Below are 25,434 nucleotides of genomic sequence, written 5' to 3' on the forward strand. Positions count from 1 at the left end.
GACGAGAGAGATAGTTGAATCATTTTATTTCAACGGAGAATAAGTGTGTCAGCAAGACTCCTCTTGCTCTTTCAAGCAATGAGATGTCTTTTTTGAGTGACTTTTTGTGCAGCAGGTGAACCCAGGGGTTGTTTCACGTGATTGTTTCGTTTTCGTCATGTTTGTTTTTATCTGGGCCTTGGAGTAGTTGTGAGTCAGCGCTTGTACTGTGGCTTCTTTTTATCTTGTTTTTTGTCTTCTTGTTCGTGCTGTTTAAATTAATAATGAATGATTACCTAAGCGTGTAGGATTTACGAAGCGTAAAATTTATAGAAAATTGTACTCACTTTATGGTATTTCACCCACTTCCGACAGCACACTACAAAACGTGTCGCCATGATCCAATCCATTGTCACAGTTAATCCCGTGGGGGATGCTTTAAACATGGAGCACTTAATTAAGCATGGCTCGTTAAAATCAGAAAGCGATGGCGTTGTCTGACCCCATCGCTAATTCAGTAGGTCCACCTTTATTCAGCTTGAACCAGACAGCCTTCACAACCTGTGAGTATGCATCTGTCTCACAACACGAAAAGTCCTGGTTTAGACTTCCACCCCCACTCAAAGTTGACTCAATTTTCATTCCCACTTAATTATCTTCCTTTTGTCATGGAACTTCTTTGAGAAATTTAGCATAAAGTTGAACATTTCAAGCTGCTCCTAAATTTTTCGTCTGGATTTTTCGTTCACGGCCAACGACGACGCAGGATTTTCTGCAACACGGGACCCTTAAGCTTTGCGACATCACATTAAAGTCCTGTGAATTCAGCCGATGTAGCCATATATACCTATAAGAGAGCAGTGCTGTGAGTGGCTCAGAATGTCTCATATATTGGGTCGAGGTGTATTAATTACCATGAGCACATATGCAAAGCAAAGCAGGGTAAATTTAAAAAAAAACAGCAAATATTGTGTTGAAGTAATTGATCAGTCGATGCAGCACATAGCCACAGTAAAGCGGGGCTCAACATTGCAGCTGGTCATTTAGCGTTTGTTGGAGGCACCTGGCACGGTGCACGCACTAGTTTTTCCCAAATGGCTCCAGCATCATCAATGTTTTAGCTTCTACAAAAAGGGGTACCTTAATTTATGCTTCAGGCCACCGTAGAAAAAATCAGCAGGAGCTGAACTCTTATCCCGGAAGCACTTTTGAAAACGACTGCTGGGCGGCATATATGAGAGGATTCTTTGCAAGTGGCGGGTGTGCATGGGAACATTAGTGGCTTTAAGCTTAAGTGTGTGTTATATTGATTGATTAACTTTTCTGGGCCCTAAAACATTGCCCCGCCACGATGGCTCACTGGTTAGGGTGCTCGATAGCTGAATCTAAGGACACTGGATTGAATCACGACCGTGGTTGTCACTTTTCGGTGGAGTCAAAAAGCAAGGCGCCTGTGTTCTGTGTGCTCTCTCGGTGCACGTTAAAGAACCCCAGGTACTCAGAATTTCCTAAGCCCTCCACTATGATGTTCCTCAAAGCCTGAGTCACTTGGGAGACGTTAAGCCCGTAAACCAAACCAGACCCCTTGTTAAGGCTGAGCACTAGCTCTGGAACTTTAATTGCAGGCTTGTGCAGCAAAGTGAGAAAAGAGGCCTGTACAACCATATAACAGCAAAGTATTGTTAACCAAGAAAAAATATCTAAGGGCTGCACCTACTAATGCCATTAGTACTGAATGTTAGTCCGTTACTGAAAGTAGAAATAATTGTTTCTGCAAAATGTGGAGCAGGATTTTCTATTGAGCTGGATCAAGTAAGGCTGGTGATAATGTCATAGTGGGTGGTATAACGCGAAGCACAAAGAGAAACACAGACGAGCGCTGACTCGCAACTTTTTATTAAATATGACTACGAAATATTGCCAATTAGCTCGCCCAACTTGTCCATCCTACTTCAATGGTGATAGTGTGCATTGTATTTTCATTTGGCCATAATAGTAACTCGTGCATTATATGGAAATTATGCTTTAGCAAGTCATTTAGAGCTTTCATACATTTCCATATTTGCATTAGTGTTAATAGTGCTGATTGGTACTTACAGCGCGATAAACAAAATGGCATAATTTAGTTTCCAACTTCCACGCTCTGCAACTCCCAAGGTCAGTTCACTTGCGCGCTTGACCTTGCCGCCGGAACCGGAGCCTAATGCGAGTGCTCCTGTCCACTTACCCGTTTACTTACGCGCACTACCCGAGACCATCGAGCTATGATCGAGTGATCGTGGACGCGGAGGCTCTTCGGCTCATCGCTGTGATACCACGTGACTTTGAGGGATGGGATGGGGGTGGGGTTGACGTCTGCTGCACCGATGCTTGGTCGCTTAATCGCGGCATGGTGCGTGCCAGTTCGAGTGCTCCGACGGTTTGGTGCATGCAGCATGCTGGCCGAGAAGCAGCGGCGAAGAGAAAGCATGATCGGCTCGAGCCAGAGACCGACGAAGAGTAAGAAGTTGGCTTAGAAAACGCCAGATTAGCATATATCCAAGCAGAGCTTACGCTCAGATAACCAGAGTAAACCTTGCGCGTGGTAATCATTTTTCCCTCTTCCCACCAAAAAGAAGTGTAATTTTTTTTATTTTTTTTTTTAAGGGAGATTTCCTTCCCTCGGGTACAGTTCAGATGTCCAACGTCCGGCCCAAATTTAACAGCCCTTTTATTTCGAGTTCTGGTCGCGACCAAGAAAAAAAATACCGGAATTGTCTGTGGCATCAGATCCGGCCGGAGGTCGTGGCAAATCCTTGTTTCATATGTTACAAAAAAAAAGGGGGGGGGGGGGGGAGGGGGGGGCAAGGAAATGGTATACCACCACTAATCATTTTTCTTGACTGAGACGGTGTTACCGTGTTACGTGATTCAGGATCTATGCGCCATAAAACGTACCTTGCAAAAAGTGACGTGTAATATGCGGGGTCATGCGGCAAAAGTGTCAGTAAATCAGAATCACCATGCAATCATTTCAAATTTAATTTTCCGCTGATGCTGCACGAATTCTTTTGCTTTTATTTTGACATATATAGTCGCCATGTGTAAAATAGCTAGAATGTCGGAATGTCCACACAAATTGCGACGTGCTACGTGGTTCCATTCTCGTTCTATCTGCTGCGCTGGCTAAGGTTTCGGCGGGGTTGCGATGAGCGAGGTCGAGCTGGGAGGGCATGGACTACATCTGGCCGAAAAAACGTTGGAATTTACGTTGGTCTTTGGAGATCGTAATGGCTTAACCCGACCGTAAGCACGGCCAATCCGGAATTGTTCGCGAATAGGAAATGCTCCGCGCAGGGCCTCATTTGTATGCGACGGTGGATCCGTCGCGCGCAAGCCGACAGGTTCAAGATAGAACAGCGCTGATAGTGCATAGCAGTTCCCACGCTGGTCCGCAAACGTTTCGGCAACACACGACGCCCAAGAGAGCGCCGGAGCTATTTGAAATGAGCATCCGTTCAGTGTCTCATCGTCTGGGAGAGTGACTGCGAGTCATTAAAGCCGCAAGCGCGCATTGCTTGGCGGGAGATCTGATAGAGACCGGCAGACGAGACGCCTTTTTCTTGCTGTTTAGCTCCCGAGCAGGAATGCACCATGGGCGACGGGGCGAAGGGAGACTTGGGAGAGGCGCGCCGGCTCAGCAGCTGACCCTCTGTAACCTTGGAATTCTGAACCCTCTTCTTGTCGGCCGCCCGTTCCTCCTCGCCCTCCCTTCTTCAAAAGTAACCCCGCTCAAAAACTTGCCACCGTCACGTCCATCCTCCTCACCCGCGACTGGCCGGCAAAGATGGCCGCATAGAGACGGCGTTAGCAGCGTCATTCAGGATGAGCGATCCCTGCGCGGGACGGCTCTTTCTGTTCGCCGTGAAACGAATCTCCCGAACGTCAGCTGGGCGACGGAGGACTACCTAATGTCACCGCCAAAGGCAAGTGGCTTCGGATGCGTACCTGACAGAGTGGATGAAGCGCAGCGACCCACGCTGCGAGCAGCTTGGTGTCGCGCAAGTAAACAAAGCGCGAGCGTGCCGTTCCGCTTCGGCACAGCGGGTCTTCTAATTTGTTCCGCGCTTCTTTCAAAACTGCGCTAATAAGAGGGCCGGTCGCACACGCCCTTTCTTGTCAGCGGCGCCTCGCGCAGCTGAGATCGAATAACGTGATTTGTCACGCGAAGGGTTCAACAGCACCGCGGAGGCGCGGGGAAGAGCCGACGGGAACAACAAAAGTTTATAACGCAAAGAGGATTCCAAAGTAGTCACTTCCGGGACGGTGATTCGTCCCACTGTTCGCGAGTTGAAGTTAACTGGACAGTTCCTGTGGCAGTGGTCATAATTTAACTTTGATGTCGCATCTGTGGCAGTTGATTCACGCGCTGTTTCAAAGTTTCAGCAGGGAAATAAAAAGAAAAGAAAGATTGCTTTTCCCCGCACTATTTTGAAAACGGAATGATATTTATGTACGGTACTGTTGATTTTTCAAAGTGTGCGTGTTTTTCTCACTCTCTTGATGGTAGGTCTGAATTACTGAAAGAATAGAAAGTTATGCATTTTGTGACTCATTCCAGTGCTCATCCTTGGAAGTGAACGTCATTATAGACGAATAGCGAGTGGACAACCGCTGATGTCTTTGTTTTTCGTGTACTGACTGTGCTGTTCACTAATGGATTAATGCAAGATATTCAGATAAAAAGTTATTTATTGAGAAATGATCTTCGTTCTACTTCTTGCACTAGTTAATGTGTAATAGTGATTCACACAGACTGTCAGTAAAGGGGTAGGAGGAAAGGGGTGTTGCATTTTTGGGCATGTGAACCGTTCTCTGTATAAGTGGCAAAAACTTTTTTCCCTAAATCTATGACCACATCCAATTCAGGTTGTGTGCACAAATAGTGGTAACATAGTATGTGCTGTGCCAGCTAAGGTAGGAAGATAGAGCAGTTTCTAAGCATTTTTTTTTTTTTTCATAGTAATGTGCCGCACAGTTTGTTATGTATTAAGAAGAAAGCACTTATATATCTTCTAATAGGCTTTTGCGATTCAGGGTGAAAACCGCTTGAAATGAGTTGCAGTAAAAATCTTGCAATTTGTATTTGCTTAGTAGTTGTAGTCTTTTCAAACAGGTGATTTGGTCCTGCCAACGTGTTGTTAAAAAGAAACTCTCCCTTGTTTGAACAAGTTCCTATTCCCTACATGTTCAAATTATTGAGACTTGACTGTGTGTGCATCACATTCTAGTGGTATGTCAGATGCCATCACTGTTTTTTTTTTGTTTTTTTTCTCTCATTTCTGGTTAGTGTAGGCTGCTTGCACTTATTCATTCTTTCAGCATTAAGAATTTATACTCAACTCAATATACCCAGTCAATATGCAGGTGCTTAATTCTGCATTGCAAATGGAAACTGGTTTGTATGCACCTCTGAGTTATTCTGCTGATAATTCTGCAGTAACATTTTTGTGCTGACGGCCTGAGTATACCTAACCAACTTTGTTGGTTCACCGTCATCTCCAAAAAGGTTTAATCAAAACTGGACTACTTTGCAGAGGAAAGAAAGCACTGGCACAATCCATCTAAAGCAGTAAAACTTATGAGGCTGTTAAGATTCGTTAGTATCGCTTTCTGGAGGCAAGTAGTACAGCAGATTTCTGCATCTTGTTTAGGCTATTCTGTAAACAGTAATGTTCCTTTATCTATTCTGACTAGGAATCGAGAACAACTGTTTGGATGTGTTGGAACAGAGGTGTCACTAGGTTATCGGATGTCTTTGTTCTTTTTCTACAGCTTATGGAGGGCAGTTCTAGCTGGTGTGAACATGAAACCTTTTTGTCACACCTAAAGGTTGAATGCTTGCATGTGTAAGGTCCGAGGAAAAAAAAGGCTACTGTTTTGAAGCCAAGGAGCTGCGGTGAGGCTGTATATGTCTAGCTTAGGTTGATGACCCCCCCCCCCTCTCTACCCTGCCTCATAGTTATCTAGCTGTTATTTTAAGTCCAGAAGGTGAATAGCATATGTCATCATTACTGTCATATTAGCACGCCAGAGCTATACTTTGAGTACTACGCATACCACTCTCTCTCTAAAGTCTTTCATGTAGGTAAGCAACAAGCAGGTTTGGTCACTGTTAACCTGAACAAGTTTAAGAGCTGTGTCTACCACTATTCCCTTAGCCATTTCTGGTAACAAGCTCGGCATTTTACAACACCTTTTATAGCAAGTGTGAGGCACAAGAGGCAACAGTGCACCATAAATTGAGAATCTGTCTCTTTCCATTTGAAAGGCTCACTTTTCTTTTTCAAAGCAGCCGCTGCTGTAGCAATTTTTGGAAAGTTTTTTTTTTTTTTTTTTTTTTTTTTTTTTTATCTCCTTTTTTTTTCTTTTTTTTTTTTTTTTTTTTTTTTTTTTTCACTAATGACAGCCCAGGTGATCTGCAGAGGATGGTTTGATGATCTTTATTAAGACAATGCCTATCTTGGCTATGTTTGCGAAAACGTGTCCACAAAACATAGAAGCAAAATGTCGTGTGTGATATGACGTCGTCACATTAAGATGAGACTAATAGTCATGAATGTGTATGTTATGACAAGTGGTATATAAATGTCATGTCATGTGAGTCATTATAGTTTGGTCATGAGTCAGTCAGATCAGGGATCCAATGTGTATGACTGGAGTCCATGGCTTGTGTTAGTCAGTCATGACCATGACTAGTGTCTAGTCATCACTCAAAAGCGCTGTCATGGCACTCGAGGAGCTACTAAAGAGTAGCCAAGCTTCACTGCGCAGTTCTAGCCAGCACTTTTGCCTTGTGAAAAGAGGTCAGCCCTGGTGGTTTGAGGTCTTTTTGCACTGAGGTTTTAGGTGTATTGCATTTGGTTTTGGGGAATACGGTCCCCAGATGCCATGTGAAGTTTGGCAGCCTACCTAGAATATGCCCACATGCACACCGAACACAATACCAGCAGAAAGAACTTAAATGCGTGTTCAAATGCTCACTTGGCAACATTTGGCCCGCCGAACTATATAGCTTTCACATTCATACACGTAAACAGTCTGAAGTGTCTATTTTGAATCTTTTTTTCTTGGGTTGAAATTTTCACTTGAACTATATTGGATGGTGTTTTCATTTCAGGAACACAATGGGCTTCCACCTGTTAACTTGGGCAGTATATACATGCCTTTTCACACATCTTCACACTGCTGCCCATTCCTTGGAAGGTATGCATTTGAGCATTGTGGTTTTTGTACTTTCTAATATCCGGCATCTCTCGTTCTGTTGTGTTAATTTAAATTTTGTACTCCACATTGTTTTTTGCTTTAGGTGCCTTTCAAGCTTATGCTGCTTGGCAAATGTGTGTCACTGTGTTGCAGTTTCAACAACACAGTGACATTGTACGAGCATTATGCTGAATAGAGTACATGAGAGACCAATGCCACTGCAAGAAAGGACATTGTAATGATTTTAATGTGAGGATTTTTCCTATATTTGTTTGCTGATTAGTCTAATCAGGACCTTGGTTCTGGCAGTGTTGATGCCTTAGGCCGGTAGCTAAGAAGGCTGACGCACAGCTTCTGCCTTTTGCCATATATCACAGGACACTTGCGGTAATACAGGACATTCTACATCTGCCATTGTTGATGAGGGTGTCACTGGTGAACACATTCAAGGATGGTTACACGTATCATTAATACTGCCAACAAAAATAGATGGAATGGTCATCGATGTAGCTTAGTGGTAGAGCACCAGACACGGAACTTGGAGATTGTGGGTTCGGATCCCACCACCGGCATGTGGCTGTTTTTTCTTCCGATTTTTAATTAGTTATCTCCATGATCGCAAAATTATATCACATTGATCAACACATAGAAATGATCCCTTACGCTTTTCTTGGTGTCAGTGGCTGTTGGCTCCCTTCTTATATTTATCATAATGAGCTCGTCATTTTCCTTCTATTCACTTTTCCTTTCACTTTTACTTGTCAAGCCTCTCTCATACTTTGTGGCTTCTTGGTAAGTAGAATTTGTGGCGACTTATAACCTTTGCATCCTGAGCACCTCCAAATTTCAATACAGTTCACAGTTGTCAGACTAGTATGTTTAATATATATAGTTAAAGCCAAAGCCTAAAGGTGCACAGATGTGGTACCTAGATATTTGTTCACATAGCTTATGTGCTTACCTTTGGGGCTCAAGTAGCAGTTGGTAGAATGACCATTAAAGCCATTTCAGCAGCAGCCAGTAGTTGATAGTCTGCTCAATGGTTGTAAAGTTCATGTGCAGTATATAAGTTTCTTCAATAGTTTCATTTTTGCCAGTGGTCTTCTTTTCTTTTTTCACTTTAAAATGTGTGGGATCTAAACTAGACTATTTTTGCAGGTTAGTGCTTTGTGAGAACTTGATAATTTGAGGTATCATTGTGCAATTTGTGGGCCCATTCTGGTTAGTGTTTACTTCTTTGTAATTATACATGAGACTAGAATGCATGTATCTTCCGACATATTCGCCTATGGCCACTAAATTAAATGATAAAATTTCTTCTTGATGCTATTTCGATTTCAACAACCGAATGCTGGCTGTGACATGAAAGATGTGCTTAAGTCATGTGAGGCATGAAAAAAATTGATGTAACCGCTGACATATCATTTGCTGTCTCTAGGATCAGGCTGGCTTAAGTATTGCAGCGGTTTAAAACTATGTATTGGCAATTATATTGGATTGTTCTTTTCTTCTTTTCATACATGACATGAACCTGACACGTTTTATGTGTCACAGTCTGTGTTTGTTTATTGAGTCCAAGACAGCATCAGAAAGAAAATCAGTTTTAAATCACTTAATGGTCACATGGATTCATTTGAAAGAAAAAAACATGCCAGCAAAAATTTGGTGTCTGTTTATTTGGAACAGGAGTTATGAAGATAAGGTGATGCTGGAAATATAGGTAAAATTGTAGCTGGTGGCTGTAAAAAAAATGGAAAGTAAACTGTGCTATGGAAGCAGAGATTGTATTGCTTAGATTATTTAGCCAAATGTCTCCTCATCAGAGGTTGAAGAACCGCCATTAGATTAAAGCATATCTCATTCAGAGTGAAAAGTTTCCATTAATTCTACTCCGTATGGCAACCTGGTAAAGGTAACAAGGAGGATCATAACTTCTTATAGCGGTCAATGTATGTTCAGTTTATATAGCACAACATTGTCTACTACATTTAATTGCTTGAAATTGTTCACTTAACTTCAAGGATTATTGTTTTTATAGGGCATACAGGCATTGAGCAATTCTTATTGAAACAAATAAACAAAGCTTTTATTATTTTTTTTTTAAAGATCGAGACCTCAAGTTTCTGGAAGAACCAAGCTCGGTGTTTGTGGATGCGGAGAACCACGAGCTGGCTTCTTTCCGCTGCTCAGTGTCACCCAAGGCAGCCGACACATTGTGGCTGCAGAATGGTAGTGTCCTACTTGAGGGGTCAGCCGGTGTGGTGAAGCTGTCCAAGCACCGGCTGCAAGTGCTGGTTGCTGGCAGACCTGCCAACTCATCGCTGCACCATGCTCGTCACTCATACCAGTGTGCTGCTCAGCTGGGCGAACTCCTCATCTTGAGCAGCCCAGCCACTGCCATTGTTGCTGGTAAGCTCCTGTGCTAAATTTTGTTGGGGCAGGTGGGAGTGGCATTATGTGGTGAATTGCAGAGCATATCAGTCGCTGCAATAAGACTGCTTTGCCAAAGTGGGCCAAAGGAGAAATATTGCTGTATGTGGCACCAAACAGTCATTCTTACAAGTGACTGTGCTACAGCTGTGCTGGAAGAGGACTAGAGCTGGCACAGAACAGCAGATCTACTGCTGTATGTGGCACCAAACAGTCATTCTTACAAATGACTGTGCCACAGCTGTGCTGGAAGAGGACTAGAGCTGGCACAAAACAGCAGATCTATGGCAACACGCAAAACTGCCAAGTCTGGCAGAAACCGAGTGAATCCACACTTGTACCAAACTGTGCCAAACTAGAAAAATTACACCGTAGTGATGAAAAATATGGCAAATTGCACCGATCGCTCTAAGCCCATTTCTCTCGAATTGGGTGTGCTGGCAGTTTGTGAGGCTTAACGTTCATTCGCGTTGTGTTTTTAGAATGTTACCATATGTTGAAGCCCACTTATAATGCCACACTTAGTCATGTGCGGATTAGCCGTGTCTGGAGAAAAGGGAATCCTGGTGGTGGAGCCAGTGCTGAGCATTTGGACCTTTAAGGCCCCTTGGCGCAGGCAGCACACCACTTTGGCCCACGCTTTCCATAGATGGTACCTCTGGCCTGACCTCCCTTCCTGGTTTTTTCTTTTTTCCTGGTGGTAAGAGTTGATCTTGTGTGGTTATGCACCTGCATTATGCCATATTTGGTTGCAGTCGGGGTGCTGACGTGGGCAGGACTTACTTGCTTCCAAGTTTCTATCACATCCTCTCGTTGGGCTCCATGGTAGTTGGCTGCCATACCGGCCGAAAAACTTTATTTTAATGGCTTTGTTTTCACATCCAATTATCGCTCTAGGAAGAGGGGGCGCATCAATGAAACTGCAAAGATCTTTCTGAAAAATGCCACCAACTTTCCGCATTTCCACGTGATCCATAGTGAAGACAGCGATAAATCTGCTTGACTAATTTCACCATTTCTAGTTGCCAAGCCAGTAAGAAAAGCAATTGGTCAAGGGTACAAAATAAAATAACCGAACAATGGCCTCCTTTTGAAATTTCTGTGTAACCATCAGTTTGAGGAGTTTCAGGCCTTTTAAAATGCCTGATAACAGTTCCTGGAGTCATTTTTGATTACAACCTAAGGTACTTGAGTGAAGAACTTCTGTAAGGACTCAAAGGTCAAAACTTCACTCATGTGTACAGAATAAAAATCAGATGAGGAAATAAGGAAACACCGACCGGGCGTCCTTAACTTCGCATCGAGCACACTGCCCGAATCTGTGGAGGTAGCGTACACGAAGATAAACCTGAAATCGGACATACAAAACTCATTTCGCTGCTTCAAATGTCTGAGGTATGGCCATGGCTCGCAGACCTGCCGAGGCCAACTCACATGTGCAAAGTATGCCTCCCTCGAGCATCCGGCTGATAGCTGTGAAGCTGGAACACTTTATTTCACCATCTGTGAGAGCAGCGATCCTGCTTACTCATGAACCTGTCCAACCTAGAAAACAGAAAGATATCTTCACACTTAAAAGTCAAGGAAAATATCACCTACAGGGAAGCACGAAATCATATTTTGTCAGTTAAAAATCCAACTCACTCCGTTGTGTTGCAAGGCGCTGCGTCGCAGTGGGCTTCGGTGCCTGACAAAAACGCACTCAGTAAGCCTCGGTCAGGGCCTTCCTCACCCCAGGTAGAACTATAGTGCTGCTCCTCCACCCTCAAAGTAGGTTGTGCGGACCTCAAAGTCAGCTGGCTCCAAGGCCTCTCCTCGCAACATGAGGCATAGCTCAGGTGTTTCTCTGCCGTCTGCACAATCGTCCAGCGCATCTGAGGATGCAGTGGACACAACAAACTAGTTCTCCGCCGTCAACGTCAGAGAGATGGCAGGGCTCCTTGGAGCGAAAAAAAAAAAAAAAAAAAGGAAGAGGCCTGAATCTTAGAGCACGGCTTTTTTAGTTCAGTGTAACTGTAGAAGGTTTTTAAACAATTACAATGATATAAACGACATCCTAGTTGCATTATGCATACAGGAAACCGACCTTTGACCGCAGCATGCAAATATACTAAAAAAAATATATAAAGATATAAACTCAGTACTCGATTTGAGGCGGTTGCAGCCACCTCACTTACATTTAAAACACTCACAGTGTGCTGAGTGTATATTGAGCCACACCGAACAATAAACTTCCATAACTTTGAAGACCTCATAAATGAACTGCTAGATCCCTATGTAGCAGTCGGGGATGTTAACGCATTCTCCCTTTTGAGGAAGTGAGAAAAGTGATTCACGAGGGCAACAATGCTTGTTTACTAAATGTGGGTAAACCGGCCCACTGTTCTCCGAGCACGAGAAAGATAAGTGCTTTAGATACATCGTTCTTCTCACCATCTCTTCTTAATTATTTTAAATGGATGTTTTGGATAATCCATGCGGGAGTGATCACCTACCAGTAATAATCATTTTATCATCATCGCCAAAAGTCATCCCAAGCAAACTGTGACGGTGGCAGTTCCGTTTAGCTTTCTGCTGTTCCAGTCTGAAGCCAGCCTAGAAAAAGTTCATTTGGAAGAGCTGAGTATAGGTGAATTAAAGTGATTCTGACTAGCCGACTGATTAGTCCTAGTTTGAGTTAAGAAGGCCAGAGTGCAACTGTTAAATGCAGTTCTGTTTCACGTGCACAGATATGGCAATTTCTGTGTATGTGGCACACTGCATCTGCCTGAGTATTCTCTTTGTTGAATATTGCGAAGCAACTGCTTGAGCTCATAGTGACGCATAGCATTCCATGCTATGCAGTCAAATATTTTGACTGAATAATTCAGGGTCACCCTTGTCCAATCCTCTTGTGAGAATTTCACGCAGCTTGACCAAGAGAAACAATTGCTGCTAGGCGTGCACTGCCTGTCTAAATAAGCGCAACGGCATAATGCTGCGGTGTTTGCACTTGGCCATTAGTTTCAGTTGTGCAGTATGGCGACCCCAGCACTCTGGCGTTTCTTTTAAAATTTGAAGATCAGGGAGGGTAAATGCAGACTTCGTGCCGCACACTGCAGGCAGAGTTCTTTTCCCCACTAAGTGCGGCGCCAGTGCGAACTGAATTGTGCCAGAACTAAATGAAAGAACTGTTCATACCATATGCCAAGAGTTGCTGATCGAAAGTTTTATGAAGTGAAAGTGTCGGTAAATGCTTTCGTACCTCATTCAGCAGTTACATTTGTTTTCAAAATCATGCAGTTTGGATCATACATTTTCCTGCGTGCTGCTTTTCTTTTCTTTTTTTTGCATTGGAAAGAAAGATACAGCAGGGTTTTACTGTAATAAGCCTACTGTATTTCTTGAAGGTGTCTTTTTATTTATACAGGGAGGCACACTGAGACCACAATACACGATGGTGGCTCACAAATTGGACTGACCACATCAAGACAGAGAGGCATTTGCACTAGAATGCTGAGATTAAAACGTATTTCTGAAGATGTTTATATTCAGTGCTTGTTCTTGTTTAGTTGTCTCGTCCTCTGTCTTTTAGCTCTGCCGTCTTTTTTAAACATAAATGTATCAGTACACACACACATCTAATTCTTAGCAAAGGGTATATGTTTTTTAAAGAGGTTTAGCTTATACAACGAAAATGTTCATGGATCCTCAACATTGTATAAGTATTTAAGGTGGTAAAAAATCTTGAGTCAAGTGTAGAATCGGATGTCGAATAAGGTCAGTAAATGAAAACCGTAAAATACCTTTACACTCTTTTACTGTGTTCTAGCCAATATAGGCACTGAAAATTATTGGCATAATAAGGTTCATTTTTATTATTATTGCTATTTTTACTTTTTTTTTTTCTTACAGCTTTGGAGCCCTTTGTGCCACAAGAGGATGTTCATGTTTCCATCACTGCTGGCAACACTGCTGTGGTTCCCTGCAGGCTTCCTTTCAGCAACCCGCCTGCGGTTGCAGAGTTTCGTTTCAACAAAACATCTGTAAATAGAACTGTTGGTTAGTTATCTTATTTTCCAAGACTGGCTTGTTAGCGAAGGTCAGTGTGAAACATGTTTATGCAGCTTAAAGGTGATGGACACACGAGTGCTGAAGGCAGGATTGGTACTGTGACATCTTCATTGTTTTTGTGTTTTTTCACAACCATGTTTCATCAGATCTTCGTTTCTTTCTCTCTCTCTCCCCCCTAATTCTGGCTAAGAACACATCACCACTTTCAATGTTGGCTTGCTCTTTCCCCCTTTTTCTTTAGGTCGACACCATATAATGCCTTCTGGAGACTTGCAGATTCAGTCAAGTACAATCTGGGACTCTGGTGTCTATATTTGTACAGCTCACAATCCACTAATAAAAAAGAGGCTGACGGCATTGCACAAAGTCTACTTGACAGTGCATGGTAAGTGTACTAGTATTATCTCCATTGTGCTATGCTGGTAGAGTTGAAAGGCAGTATGAGCATTCTAATTGTGTAAAAGCAAGGGGGGCGATGTTAAGTGAAATATTTGGCAATTCTTTATTGTTCAGAATGTTATTGATCGAATCTCATACGAGCATAATAATTAACCTTTTCCTGTATAACTTAAAATATAACTTGTTATGGATATCTAGTGTAGGAGCAGGTATGGGGTGATAGTCCTGTACATTACAAGTTTGTCGTTCTGGCTGAGTCATTATATTTATGCCATGCATATTACCCCTTACATAAGCTGACAAGTCTGCATTGCTAAGCCAAAAGGACAAACTTCAGGGATGGAAGTGCTGCTCCATTTGCTCCATTCTGCTCCAAACTGCTTCCATCCTGCTCTGAAACGCAATATCGCTCCAAAACTGCTCCAAACCAGCAGTATCGATGTATTGCCATCAAATTTAGTGCAACACGATTTGCCACACAGTGGACCTACAAAAAATGCGGCAAGCTGCAGTTTGCTTAAATGACTGTGATAATCGCAGCAGGGTGATGGCATGTTGCGAGTTGCATACACACTGTATAGAGGTCGCTATAGTCACCGCACCATGGCAGCACACCAGTAGCAGAAGTATATCGTCACGCCTGGTTCAGAACGTCAAGCACGGTTGGGTACATCTGAGTAGGAGAGCTGCGAGGCGATGACAGTGGACGTCGGTAACAGCCCAAAAGCGGAGCATCCGCTTTGCCAGACACTTCAGCTTTTTCAGGCAAGCCCGCACGCAGCCGCACTCTCGTGTTTCCAGGAGAACGACGACGACGAATGGACGGTGTCAATATAACTTACCTTGTGCTGAGTCTATCACACATATAATTTTCAGAAACTTGAAAATCATGGAGCATAATAAATGTTTGTTCGCACATAAATTTATAACAAGTAACTAGAGGGAACTAACTGCAAAAAATGCTCTGTGCACGTGACAGCACTTTCTCCCAGCCTTTTCAATCATTGGTGGTGAGGGAACAGAGAGCACTGAGCGAAGCAGACACTGCCAACTGCCATGAGCTGTTAAAAAACTTGTCCAGCTGCAAAGAACTGCACGAGTTGCTCTAGCGGTCCTACTGTGAAACCGAGCAGGTATACCACCGCACCTGTCATACCTATGTCCAACAAAAGCATACTTGAACTGCTATGGGAGTGATGCCACTTAGGTGTCAATCACTAAATGTGTTGGAAAGCCATAAAGGGTCTATTGCCAGCGTGTTGAAATTAAGGAAGCCCTATCGTAACACAAGCAGTAACGTGAGCAGCCTCTAGCAGAAGGCCGTGAAGTAAACAATCTGAAGGAGGAAAAGGCTACCCTTCAGTGCCGTCTATCCTCCCTGAAGGCACTGACCGTTGCCCAGAAATTTATCAGCACAGGCATAGGATCAAACAGAATATGCACAAGATAGCACAAATGTGGTGCTCATTGACGTTAACTCCAAACTAGTGGTTGTGCTGGAGCGCGTCAAAGTAGTAGACTCCACCTATCAAGTTTCTATCTTTGACTCTATCAAGTCAAAATAGTGAAAAGCTTTTAGTTAAAGTTGATGTTCAGTTCTGAAGTAGAGCAAGATTTCCCATTTGCTGCTAGTCTGTTCTAAGTTGTTTCTCAGGTCAGTTGTGTTATTTTAAGGATTCACACATGTATTGGGCACATTTGTAATGTCTTATCAGAGGTGCATACATGTTCAGCAAAGCATTGAACATGGTAAAAAAAAGGTACTCGAATTACATTTTTTATATATCAGGAAGCGAAAATTGCCGGCAATAAAAGCGTTTGAGACTAAAAACATTCTCCAAAACATAATTCTAGTGCCCCAAAACTGGTTGTATTGCTTCAAAGCTACTCCAAAATGGCTTTATTACTGCTTCCTGAGCTGCTCCAAAATTCTGCAGCCTGCTTCCACCCCTGAAACTTGAGCATCATTTAAGATTTTTCAAATCTAAGCACCCCCAACTTTGGGCATCGCTCAATTGCCGACGCAAATTCAGAAATTGATGATGAATGGATGTTTCCATGTAAGGAGTTCCAACTCTCCACAGCAAGAGGAAAGAAACTATATTTGCAAACGTTTGTACGGGCAAAAAAAAGGTTGTATATTAAGATTATGATGTCTCCTAGTTGCAGATGGTTCTGAAAACAAGATATGTTCCGAAAGGCAGTTGGAAGAATGCACTATGGAATGAAAAAGTTTGAGGGGCTCAGTTTTACGGCGGGATGAGAGCGGACTTAGTTTTATAGAAGACGTTGCAGATGACAGTGAAAAATGGAAGTCATGGTGGTGACAAATAAATCTTACAGCTTTCTGTTGTACGCATTCGATTTGATCAATTTCAGTGTTTATAGTATATCGGTTCCAGACATTTGACGTAATCAAGAATAGGCCAGAATGAAGTTTTGTGCATCAGCAGTTCAGCCTCTTTAGGAGCTGCTCTTGCTGTGTGCCTCAGGTAACCAACCTTCTTTATAGTTTTAGCAGTGATGTAATCGATGTGCTTTGACCATGACATATTGTGAGTAAAAATGATGCCAAGGTATTTGTATTCATGTACTCTATGCAGTGGCGAATAGGCGTAATGTGAAAGTGAAAGGCAGTGGGTGAAAGACATGAAAACTGTTTTGCTGAAGTTGATATTCATCTGTCACATATTGCACCAGTCACAGAACATATCAAAAGACTCATTAAGAAAAAGGTGATCACCGGCAGTGTTAATAGTGTGGTACAATACACAATCATCAGTGTATAAACGGATCTTGAGGCTGTATTATTAGGCAAATTATTAATATACAATAAGAATAACAAAGGGCCATGCACGGAGCCTTGGGGAACTGCCAAGGTTACATCAGCTACAGAAGAATCAACGGAATTGAAGCGAACAGACTGGAAGCGGTGTGAGGGGAAATCGGCAGTTCAGTTAACCGTTTGAGAGTTATTGAGAATGACCTTCAGTTTGCATAACAATTTAGAGTGGAGGACCATATCAAAGGCTTTTGGGAAGTCGATGAATATGGCGTCAATTTGGTTGCCGGCAGCAATTTTAAGAAGAATGTCATATGCAAATTCAGTTAACTTAATCACTGTACTAAATCCCCTACGAAACCCGTGTTGAGCCTGGACAAAAGATTACTTGTTTCAAGAAACTCCATGATATGTTTATAAATGATGTGTCTTAAATGAATGTGCTGTTAAAGAGATGGACCTATAGTTAGAAAGAATTTGCTTGTTGCCGGATTTATAGAATGGAAGTACAGTGGCGAGCTTCCATGAGGAGGAGACGATGTCGATTGAAAGAAATGTTTTGAAAATTATTGACAGATATTGAGATAACCAAAGGGAATAATGTACAAGAAAAGTGCTTGGAATAGTACTATTCGGCCCAGTGCTCTTTTTTTTTTTTTTTTCGTCAAGGTGCAAGATGAGATTTAAAATTCCCTTAGGGCTAACCTTGATATTGCGGAGTGAACGATCGTAATTAAGACGACTGAAAAATGGAATTGTGTCGTTATCACATGCAAAAACAGATGGAAATAAGTGTTAAATGCATCAGGTATTTGAGCTGAGTCAGTGACAATTTCATCATCAATAACAAATGAGGTGGGCGATGAGTTCAAGGGTAGACTTGAGCTCCAAAATTTACGAAGGTTATTTCTTAGCAGCCCTTTCAGTTGAATGAAGAAGTCTTTAGCGGAGTGCATTTTATTACGAAGCTTATTTTTCGTAGCTTGAAAGGAAGCAACAGCATCAGGGTTATTGTTGCATATCATGCGCCTCAGCCGAGACACATGGCGTGACGTGCAAAACGTCACGATTGATCCAGAGAAGAGTAGAATTTATTTTCTTTGTTTTAACAAGAACAAACCGTTCAGTGCACAGTTTAACAATGTTTTCAAAATCAACAAGTTCATTAACATCGCCGTCGCGGCTAAGTGCACAAAACGAGTCCAAACACTCAGCCAGTTTGTCGGTTATAAAGTTGTCGTCAGCGTGATGAAAATCAAGAAATAACGGGAAGGTGTACTGCGGTCTACCAGAGAAGTGGGACATGGTGAGAAGAATGCTGCCTTGCCTACCTAAATCTGGTTATGCTGCATGAAAAGAGCGTAGTTAGGCTGCCACTGCTGCTCGTTTGTTTCTGCCTCTCAAGAGGAGCACGAGTGGATGCCACATTTTGTCAGCCTTTGCATTTTTGCATCGCGGCCATTTTGTGTACACCGTGCCTTTAAAAATGGGATTTTCTTCTTTTTGATAGAGCCAGCAGCTGAAGAAGTGCCTTCTTTTACATCCATGCCAGCAGAAGTTATGAATGTGGTCACCGGTAGTAACGTTACCCTGGAGTGTGCAGCTAATGGGAATCCAGCCCCCACCATCAGCTGGAACAAGGAAGGAGGACATCTGCCAAGAGCTCGTCACAGGATGGTGCTTGGTGAGCATAATTAGGTTTGGGGATCTGGGCACCTGTCTCTATTTGTGCACGTGTGGGCAATGTTTTCTGTGCTGCCTTGCGAATGCAAATACAGTTGAATCCCGCTATAACGAAATTCACGGTGCACGAAAAAAAATTCGTTCTCGCGGAACTTCGTTATCGCAAAAATTTGACGTGAAACGCAGAAAGAATTGCCCAAGCAGCAGCAAAGGCGTTTAATGCCAAAAATCTGTAAGCTTGGTTTGCTTACGCTTCACGGCGAGCAACGCCGTCACGCGATTTTCGCACTCGGTCAGCAAACCCATTGCAACATCGTCGTCTCGGACAGCAACGAAATTCCTGATGACATCAAAAGCGTCCATCACCTGTACGGCGGTTGCCGCAGCCAGCGCTTCCTGTACGTCGTCGTCTTCCTCATCGGAAGAGTCCTTATCATTCCGGGCAGCTTTTATGATCTGCTCATCACTCACATCTTCGTGAACAACAACACAAGCGTCAGCGCCGATGTATTCGTCGAGCTCGAGATTAGGCGGCACGGTTCCTATTTCTCCCAGCGTTTTCCAGGCGGCCGCGATCCCCGGAGCCGGTGACGCCTCTTCGTCGTCGTCTGTAACGCCTGGTGTTAGGCCAGCAGAGTGTACGGGTCGACCTTCGGCAAATCCGGCGTGCCTGAAACAGTTCACAATTACTGAGCGCCCCAGTGTGCTCCAGGCAGCAGACATAATCTGCAGTGCCACGTACAAGTCCACCTTCGTGTCTCGGCCGGTTTCAGTGTTAAAAAGCAGCCGCTGAATTAACCTCCCGCGGTAAGCGCGCTTCAGGCTAAGAATCACGCCCTGATCGAGAGGCTGTAAGACAGACGTGCAATTGGGAGGGAAAAACCTCAGCTCCGTGTTAGTGAGCTTGACTTCGTCGGAGTGATGCGCTGAACAATTGTCCAAAAGCAAGCAAACTTTACGGCCCTGCCGCTTCATGTCGCGGTCGAATGCCATCATCCACTCGGTGAAAATAGCGCGGATCATCCATGACTTGTTGTTCGCCTTGTACTGCACAGGTAGGCTACGAGTTCCCTTAAAACAGCGCGGCTTGGCACTTTTGCCTATGACTAACGGCGGACGCTTGTCCGAGCCATCCATGTTTGTGCAAAGCAGCACTGTGATGCGTTTTTTGCTGTGTTTGCCGCCGTGACAGCGCTGCCCCTTGAAGTCGAGCGTCCTAGCCGGCAACATCTCGTAGAATAGCCCGGTCTCGTCGGCGTTGTAAATGTCTGCAGGCGCGAAGTTGCTTAAAATTCCGGCCATGTTACTCGCCTTCCAAGCAGCTGCTCCGTCCACGTCTGCTGACATTGACTCGCCGCACAACACTTTTCCAACGATGTTATGGCGGGCCTTGAAACGGTTTAGCCAGCCAATGCTGGCTTTAAAATCATCAATGCCAAGTAGGCATGCATAGTTCAAGGCTTTCTGCTGGACGATGCTTCCGGACAGGGGGACGTTGCTGGCTCGTGCTTCCACAAACCACGCATGCACTGCTTTGTCCAACTCTTCATGGAGGGGCCGCGTCACCTTTTTGTGCTTCGAGGATGTGCCTGAAGCAAGTGCCATTCTCACGCTGTCCTTATTGCCTAGAATCGTTGACAGCGAACTTGCAGGAATTCCGAAGTCTTCAGCAATTGCCGCTTTCTTCCTTCCGCTTTCTGCTTGGGCGATTATTTGAGCTTTTTGCTCAAGGGAAAGAGTTTTGCGTTTTTTCACTTGCGTTGCCATCGTGTCCTGCGGATGAAAACTCGTCGTTGTCGAAGAGAAAGGCAGCGAGTGAACAATGCGACCACGACACAAAGCGAAAATGGCGGAACTGCAATCACGTGATTTCATGCTTAAGGTGGCTTTGGATTTGACTTGGACTTCTCGCCAATAAAACTAGTTTCGGTTTCGATTTTGAACGCGAAAATTTCGTTGAAGCGGAAACGCTCTGCAAAAATGGTTCGTTGTGCAGAGAAATTTAGGCCATTAATTCTTATAGGATACTCGCGGGGAATAAAAAATTATTCGTTGTCGCGGAAATTTCGTTGTGGCGGTATTCGTTGTGGCGGGATTCAACTGTAGCTAAATAATTTTACCGCCTAAACCTGCAGTGTGAGACAATTAGGGGCTCGAGGTCTAATTAGCTCTGATAGTGAGTACCATATAAACACATGTAAGGGCCGCACCTTTTTTTCCAGATTCGAGGGCCAATTTTCTGGTTGCGGCCCGGCCCATAAACGCAACATACGAAAAACAGCTTCTTCTTCTTCTTCTTCTTCTTCTTTTTTTTTTTTTAAGAGTATTTTTTTTTTTTCAGTTTACCGTTTATACCATTCAAATGTCACTCATGGAGTCTTCAGACTCCGAGCTAGTGCTGTGCTCTGGTGCACGTTCATCCACAAGTCATTGTTTTTAGTCCAGTCTAAACTGTTTGCATGGCTTGCCTCGAAAAGCACGCCTTTTTTTAGCTGGTGTTCTTGAATGCATCTTTCTGGCTGCACCATCTTCGGACGCACTACTCGTGCACGTCAAATTTTCTGCCTACCGCATGCTTGCCGTGTTCGAGGGCAAACTCCACCACTTGCAGTTTAAAGCCTGTCATGTAGCTATCAATATGCGTGTCCGTCATGCTTGAATGCCAACGCTCGACGGCAATTCACGAAAAACAAAGCAGAGAGCACACAAGAGCCACAGCTACGGCGCGCGACCACACTAACCACGCTACTACTACTCACACCCCTTTGACAGTCTCAAAACAAAGCCGGGGTGGCCGGGGCTGGCGGTACCAATGCCGATATGGATTACGGAAGCTCGTGGCAGAGGGAAAATATGATAATAATGACCTGCGACTTCGGGTGCCATCCGTGGGCGGCATCTGGAAACTCCTGTGCCCGTGCATAAAGGCTATTCCCGCGCGAGTCGTGGAAAGTGGGTGCGACCCTTACACCGATATTTTTTTTTTTTTTTTTAAGATTTGCTTCAGGAAATAGGGGGTGCTGCCCTTATACATGCTTATACGGTACATTGTGCCTGAAGCCTTATGATCAAGTAATATTTTGGAAGCATGGCACAGCATTCATGTTTGACACGAAAAAGAGGGCATCGAGCAGTAGTTGTGAAGTAGAGGTTGTCGGGAAATATAGCCAGGCATGTTTACACAAGATTAAGAAAGTAATGCCCCACATCATTATGTGATTCTCAAATTCAGATAGCAAGATCAAAGCACAGCAGTTGAAACAGTGCCCATCTGCTTGCATATGTGCATTTGCGCTGTTGTTTGATCAACTAGGGGCACATTTCTGAGACATACGAGAATGGTGTATGTTAACCGCATGGGTCAGAAACAATTATTTGAGCTGCAAATTCGGATCCAGTGCAAAGAACAAACTGCAGGAAGCAATAAACGTTTCTGTGCAGTGTATGGAAGACGTGCAGTTGGCAGATCTCCTTTGGAGGCTGGATTTGTGGAATAAATGCCTAGAAAGGCAGAGAACAAGCTTAGATTTACTGTATGCCTGCCCGAATATTTGGTGATTTTGAATAGTTGATCGAGTAGTAAACTATTTCTTATTCAATCCAGATTAAATATTGTAGAACCTCAATATGATTCTAACGGGCATTGAAAATAAAACGTTTTATCCTAAAATGATATTATCCAAAACAGGCTGCAAAAGGTCACGACTGAAGCATACTTATCACAAACCGGACCTTTCTTGGGTATTTTAATCTCATTTTGTGCTGTACTTTCTGTTTCTCAGTGTCCAGAAGCAAGCTTTTCTTAAAATTGTGTTGCCTTTTATTTTTAGCTTCGTAGCTGCGGCAAGGTTAAGAATGTCTAAAATTTAGCACTCTGCTAGTTTCGCCAAGATTGTCACTCATCAAAAAATAAACACCTGAAAATGTTATTGGTGGGTAGCATCTTGGTAGGCTGCCATAGTCTGCAGTGCAAAACTGACAGACCCGCAATGAAACTTTAAAAAACAATTTAAATTCTCATTGACAAAAGTGAGGGGTGAGGGTCATTGTGCGAGCAAATGCTGAAACATCGGCCCAAAGCCTTTTCTGTTACTGCAGCTACTGTTGGTCCCCCGCTAGGAATTTATTGCTGCCTCTTGTAGGGAATTTTGAAAGCACCCAAGTTTTTCATACATTTTCGCAGTCGAAACGCACATAGACCTATGATCCTGTTCACCGTACAGAAATGTGCTGCCTCTAGGAGTGTCAACCAGGAACAAAAAAAAAAAAAAAAAAAAAGCATATTTTGCCGAAAAACGTGTTAGCGAGATCAACGAGATCAAAGTCAAGAAATATTAATTGCAGGCTGGTAGCATTTCCGGAATGCTTTGCATTGTGTCGTCTCAGTCCAGTATAGTACCTCCTTCGGGTGGTGCACACGTGGTCAAATCCCCAACTCTCTGTTGTTGTTTTTTTACCTTGTGTGTTAGAGAAATACATTGTTTTGAACATGCACCTATTTTGTTGTTCAACCATTTTGTGTCAGGAGTGTTCAAAATATTTGCTTAAAAATTATTCGAAGAAAATTGCTGTGTGTATTGAATTCACTTGAACAAAAAACGATTTGTACAAGCCTGTATTATTGGCCAACAATTTTTTTCTCTCGGAATACTTACGATTAATGTCTCCTTCAAATGCTGAAGGCGTGATAGACGTCATTGCTTCAAAGAGGAGTTGCCGAATTTGTCGCTGGCACTTTCCACTAGTGGATGGTGTTGATTTGCTGCAGTCATATTGTCGCTGTTTTTTTATCATCTAGAATTCTTATTTGGAAGGCGTGACAGTACTGTGCATGTTTCCCACTTACATAACATTGTGCAGGTTGAAATGTGTTATTTATAAGAATGCCGTGGCTCTACAAGATGTGCAGGAATCCTTGCTTTTAATTCTGTGGACTTTGAACGAACAGCTTGTGGGAGGAAAAATGAGGAGCACTGCATTATTCGGAGCTGTTATACTTTTCCGTTTTGAGCAGAAGGCTGGGGTAGTTGGTACTTTCAAACGAGACTGAATTAATATAGTATGAAAAATAACTACCAGTTGTTTTTTAGGTTTCTTTTTCATGTTCTTTCAGGCAAGCAACTTGCATGTCGTCCTATACCTTTCTAGTGGCATGGTTTTTTCTCTCTAGATACTCTATAGTATGAGGCTCCTCAATTCACCAAAGCCCTCCCCAGTGAAGCGTATGTCTTTGAAAACTCCATATAAAGGACATGTTGCGGTAGTTGACCCACTTCCTCTTAGCAAGCGCTGCATTACTATAAATTTTGCGGAGCTGCGAAAAAATGTCATAACAATAAATGACATAAAAGGGATGCTTCTTTCGCAACAAGAAACCACACTTGATCCAACGCATCATGATCCAGAACCGATGGCACAGCTGCGTGACAAGTGTGGACTGCTTTTGCTTTTGTAACTTGGACTACATGCTGCAAAATTGCAAACAGTAACAGGACATGACACATGACATGGCCACACAATTGTTCATGAGATTCTGCCGCCAATAGCTCTTACGCTTCGGTAGTGAGAAAGGGGGATCAGAATCCGTTTCCTGGGGCAATGGTGGCAAGCAGACCGAGGGTGGGATCAGAATAGAAGCCTTTTATACTTTTTTCAGTTTCGTCATAACCTGATTTAACTGTAGTCTTCCCTTACAAACATAGAGTGAAATTGATGCATGCACACTCACATTAATTGATTTTTCTTTTCATTCTTGCAGGCAATCTAGAAATTTTTAGTGTTCATTCTAGAGACAATGGCATATATGTTTGCCAAGCCACTAACCGACTCGGGACAATTTTTGGTCACAAGACACAGTTAGTTGTTCAAGGTAAGAAATCATTTTGCAAGAAGTAAAAACATACTTTTATGCTTGCATGTCCAGTCAGTACCGATAACGTCGAAAGGCATAAAAATCTTAATTTTCATTTTTACACTTGTAGCTCAGTTTTGTTTGTAGTATCATGGCAATACCATAATGGCCTGCTTGTTGAAAGCCTGTCAGTAACACCAGTCAACTAGTGGCAATGATTTTTTTTTAGTTACAGTGTGCGTGCTGCGCAGTGCTTACTCTGCCTAACAACTGCTTCCAGAGCCTCCTCACATAGTGACACCTCTGCAAAACCATGTTGTATTGCATGGAGGAGAGTTGCGGTTGCAGTGCTCTGTACAGGGTAACCCAGTGCCTACCGTCCACTGGTTTCATAATGGCAAAAGAGTTCATCATACATCCCACATCACCATTTCAGGTCAGTATTGTGCAGTGGTTTTGACAATTGGTGTTGGATAAAGTTGAGACAAATATAGAAATATGTCAGTTTACTGTACCTACCTTTATTTGTATTCTAACTTTGTCATTAATTGTTATGGAATTGGTGGTTGCACTCAAACATCAAAAGTACTGTATGCTCTTGATTATAAGTCGACCCCACAACTCTCAAAACCTCCTTAAGAGAAGAAAGTTTAACCCCAAATATAGGTCAGCACTAACTTGCGCTGAAGCTATGTCTCGCCAGCTAGTTTTTCTGAAGACAAGAGTCATTCGAGGTCATGTGTTTGTACATGAAACGTCTTTTATGATTCGTCGTCGCTGATGAGAAGGACGCAGTCACATTTGTCATCTGCCTCCTAATGCCACACATGGAAAACGCCCCCATGACCAAAGCAATATTGTTGACCCATTGTGCCACTTTTCAACAACCGTGCCTTAGTCACCTGTTTAGCGTCTTCTGGTTTCCCTGCTGCTGCTTGAAAGCCACGCTCTACTGTTGCCAAGGTTGCGGCGTCATGTTGATATCCGTTGGGCGCACAAATGACGCACACCA

At 43.3% G+C, this 25,434-nt stretch overlaps 1 protein-coding gene across 4 annotated transcripts in view; it reads left to right on the forward strand.

Moving 5' to 3' along the window:
* The first annotated feature begins 382 nt into the window (after positions 1 to 382).
* boi (brother of ihog) overlaps positions 383 to 25,434 on the forward strand; it is a 55,552-nt gene continuing 30,500 nt past the window's right edge. Inside the window, exons 1-8 of one of the 4 annotated variants that reach the window (XM_084605950.1) lie at positions 383 to 542; positions 7,139 to 7,224; positions 9,331 to 9,633; positions 13,549 to 13,695; positions 13,949 to 14,092; positions 18,399 to 18,572; positions 24,330 to 24,440; positions 24,703 to 24,858. In XM_084605950.1, the coding sequence (XP_084462076.1) occupies positions 7,146 to 7,224; positions 9,331 to 9,633; positions 13,549 to 13,695; positions 13,949 to 14,092; positions 18,399 to 18,572; positions 24,330 to 24,440; positions 24,703 to 24,858 (1,114 nt within the window). In that variant the 5' untranslated portion in view covers positions 383 to 542; positions 7,139 to 7,145. Of the gene's footprint in view, positions 543 to 2,379; positions 2,479 to 3,283; positions 3,945 to 7,138; positions 7,225 to 9,330; positions 9,634 to 13,548; positions 13,696 to 13,948; positions 14,093 to 18,398; positions 18,573 to 24,329; positions 24,441 to 24,702; positions 24,859 to 25,434 lie in introns of those variants that run through there. The other 3 variants (XM_084605947.1, XM_084605948.1, XM_084605949.1) reach the window with 3 other exon arrangements.

Source organism: Amblyomma maculatum, chromosome 6 (assembly GCF_055883805.1).
Source record: "Amblyomma maculatum isolate TAMU_Amacu chromosome 6, ASM5588380v1, whole genome shotgun sequence".
Lineage (NCBI taxonomy): Eukaryota > Metazoa > Arthropoda > Arachnida > Ixodida > Ixodidae > Amblyomma > Amblyomma maculatum.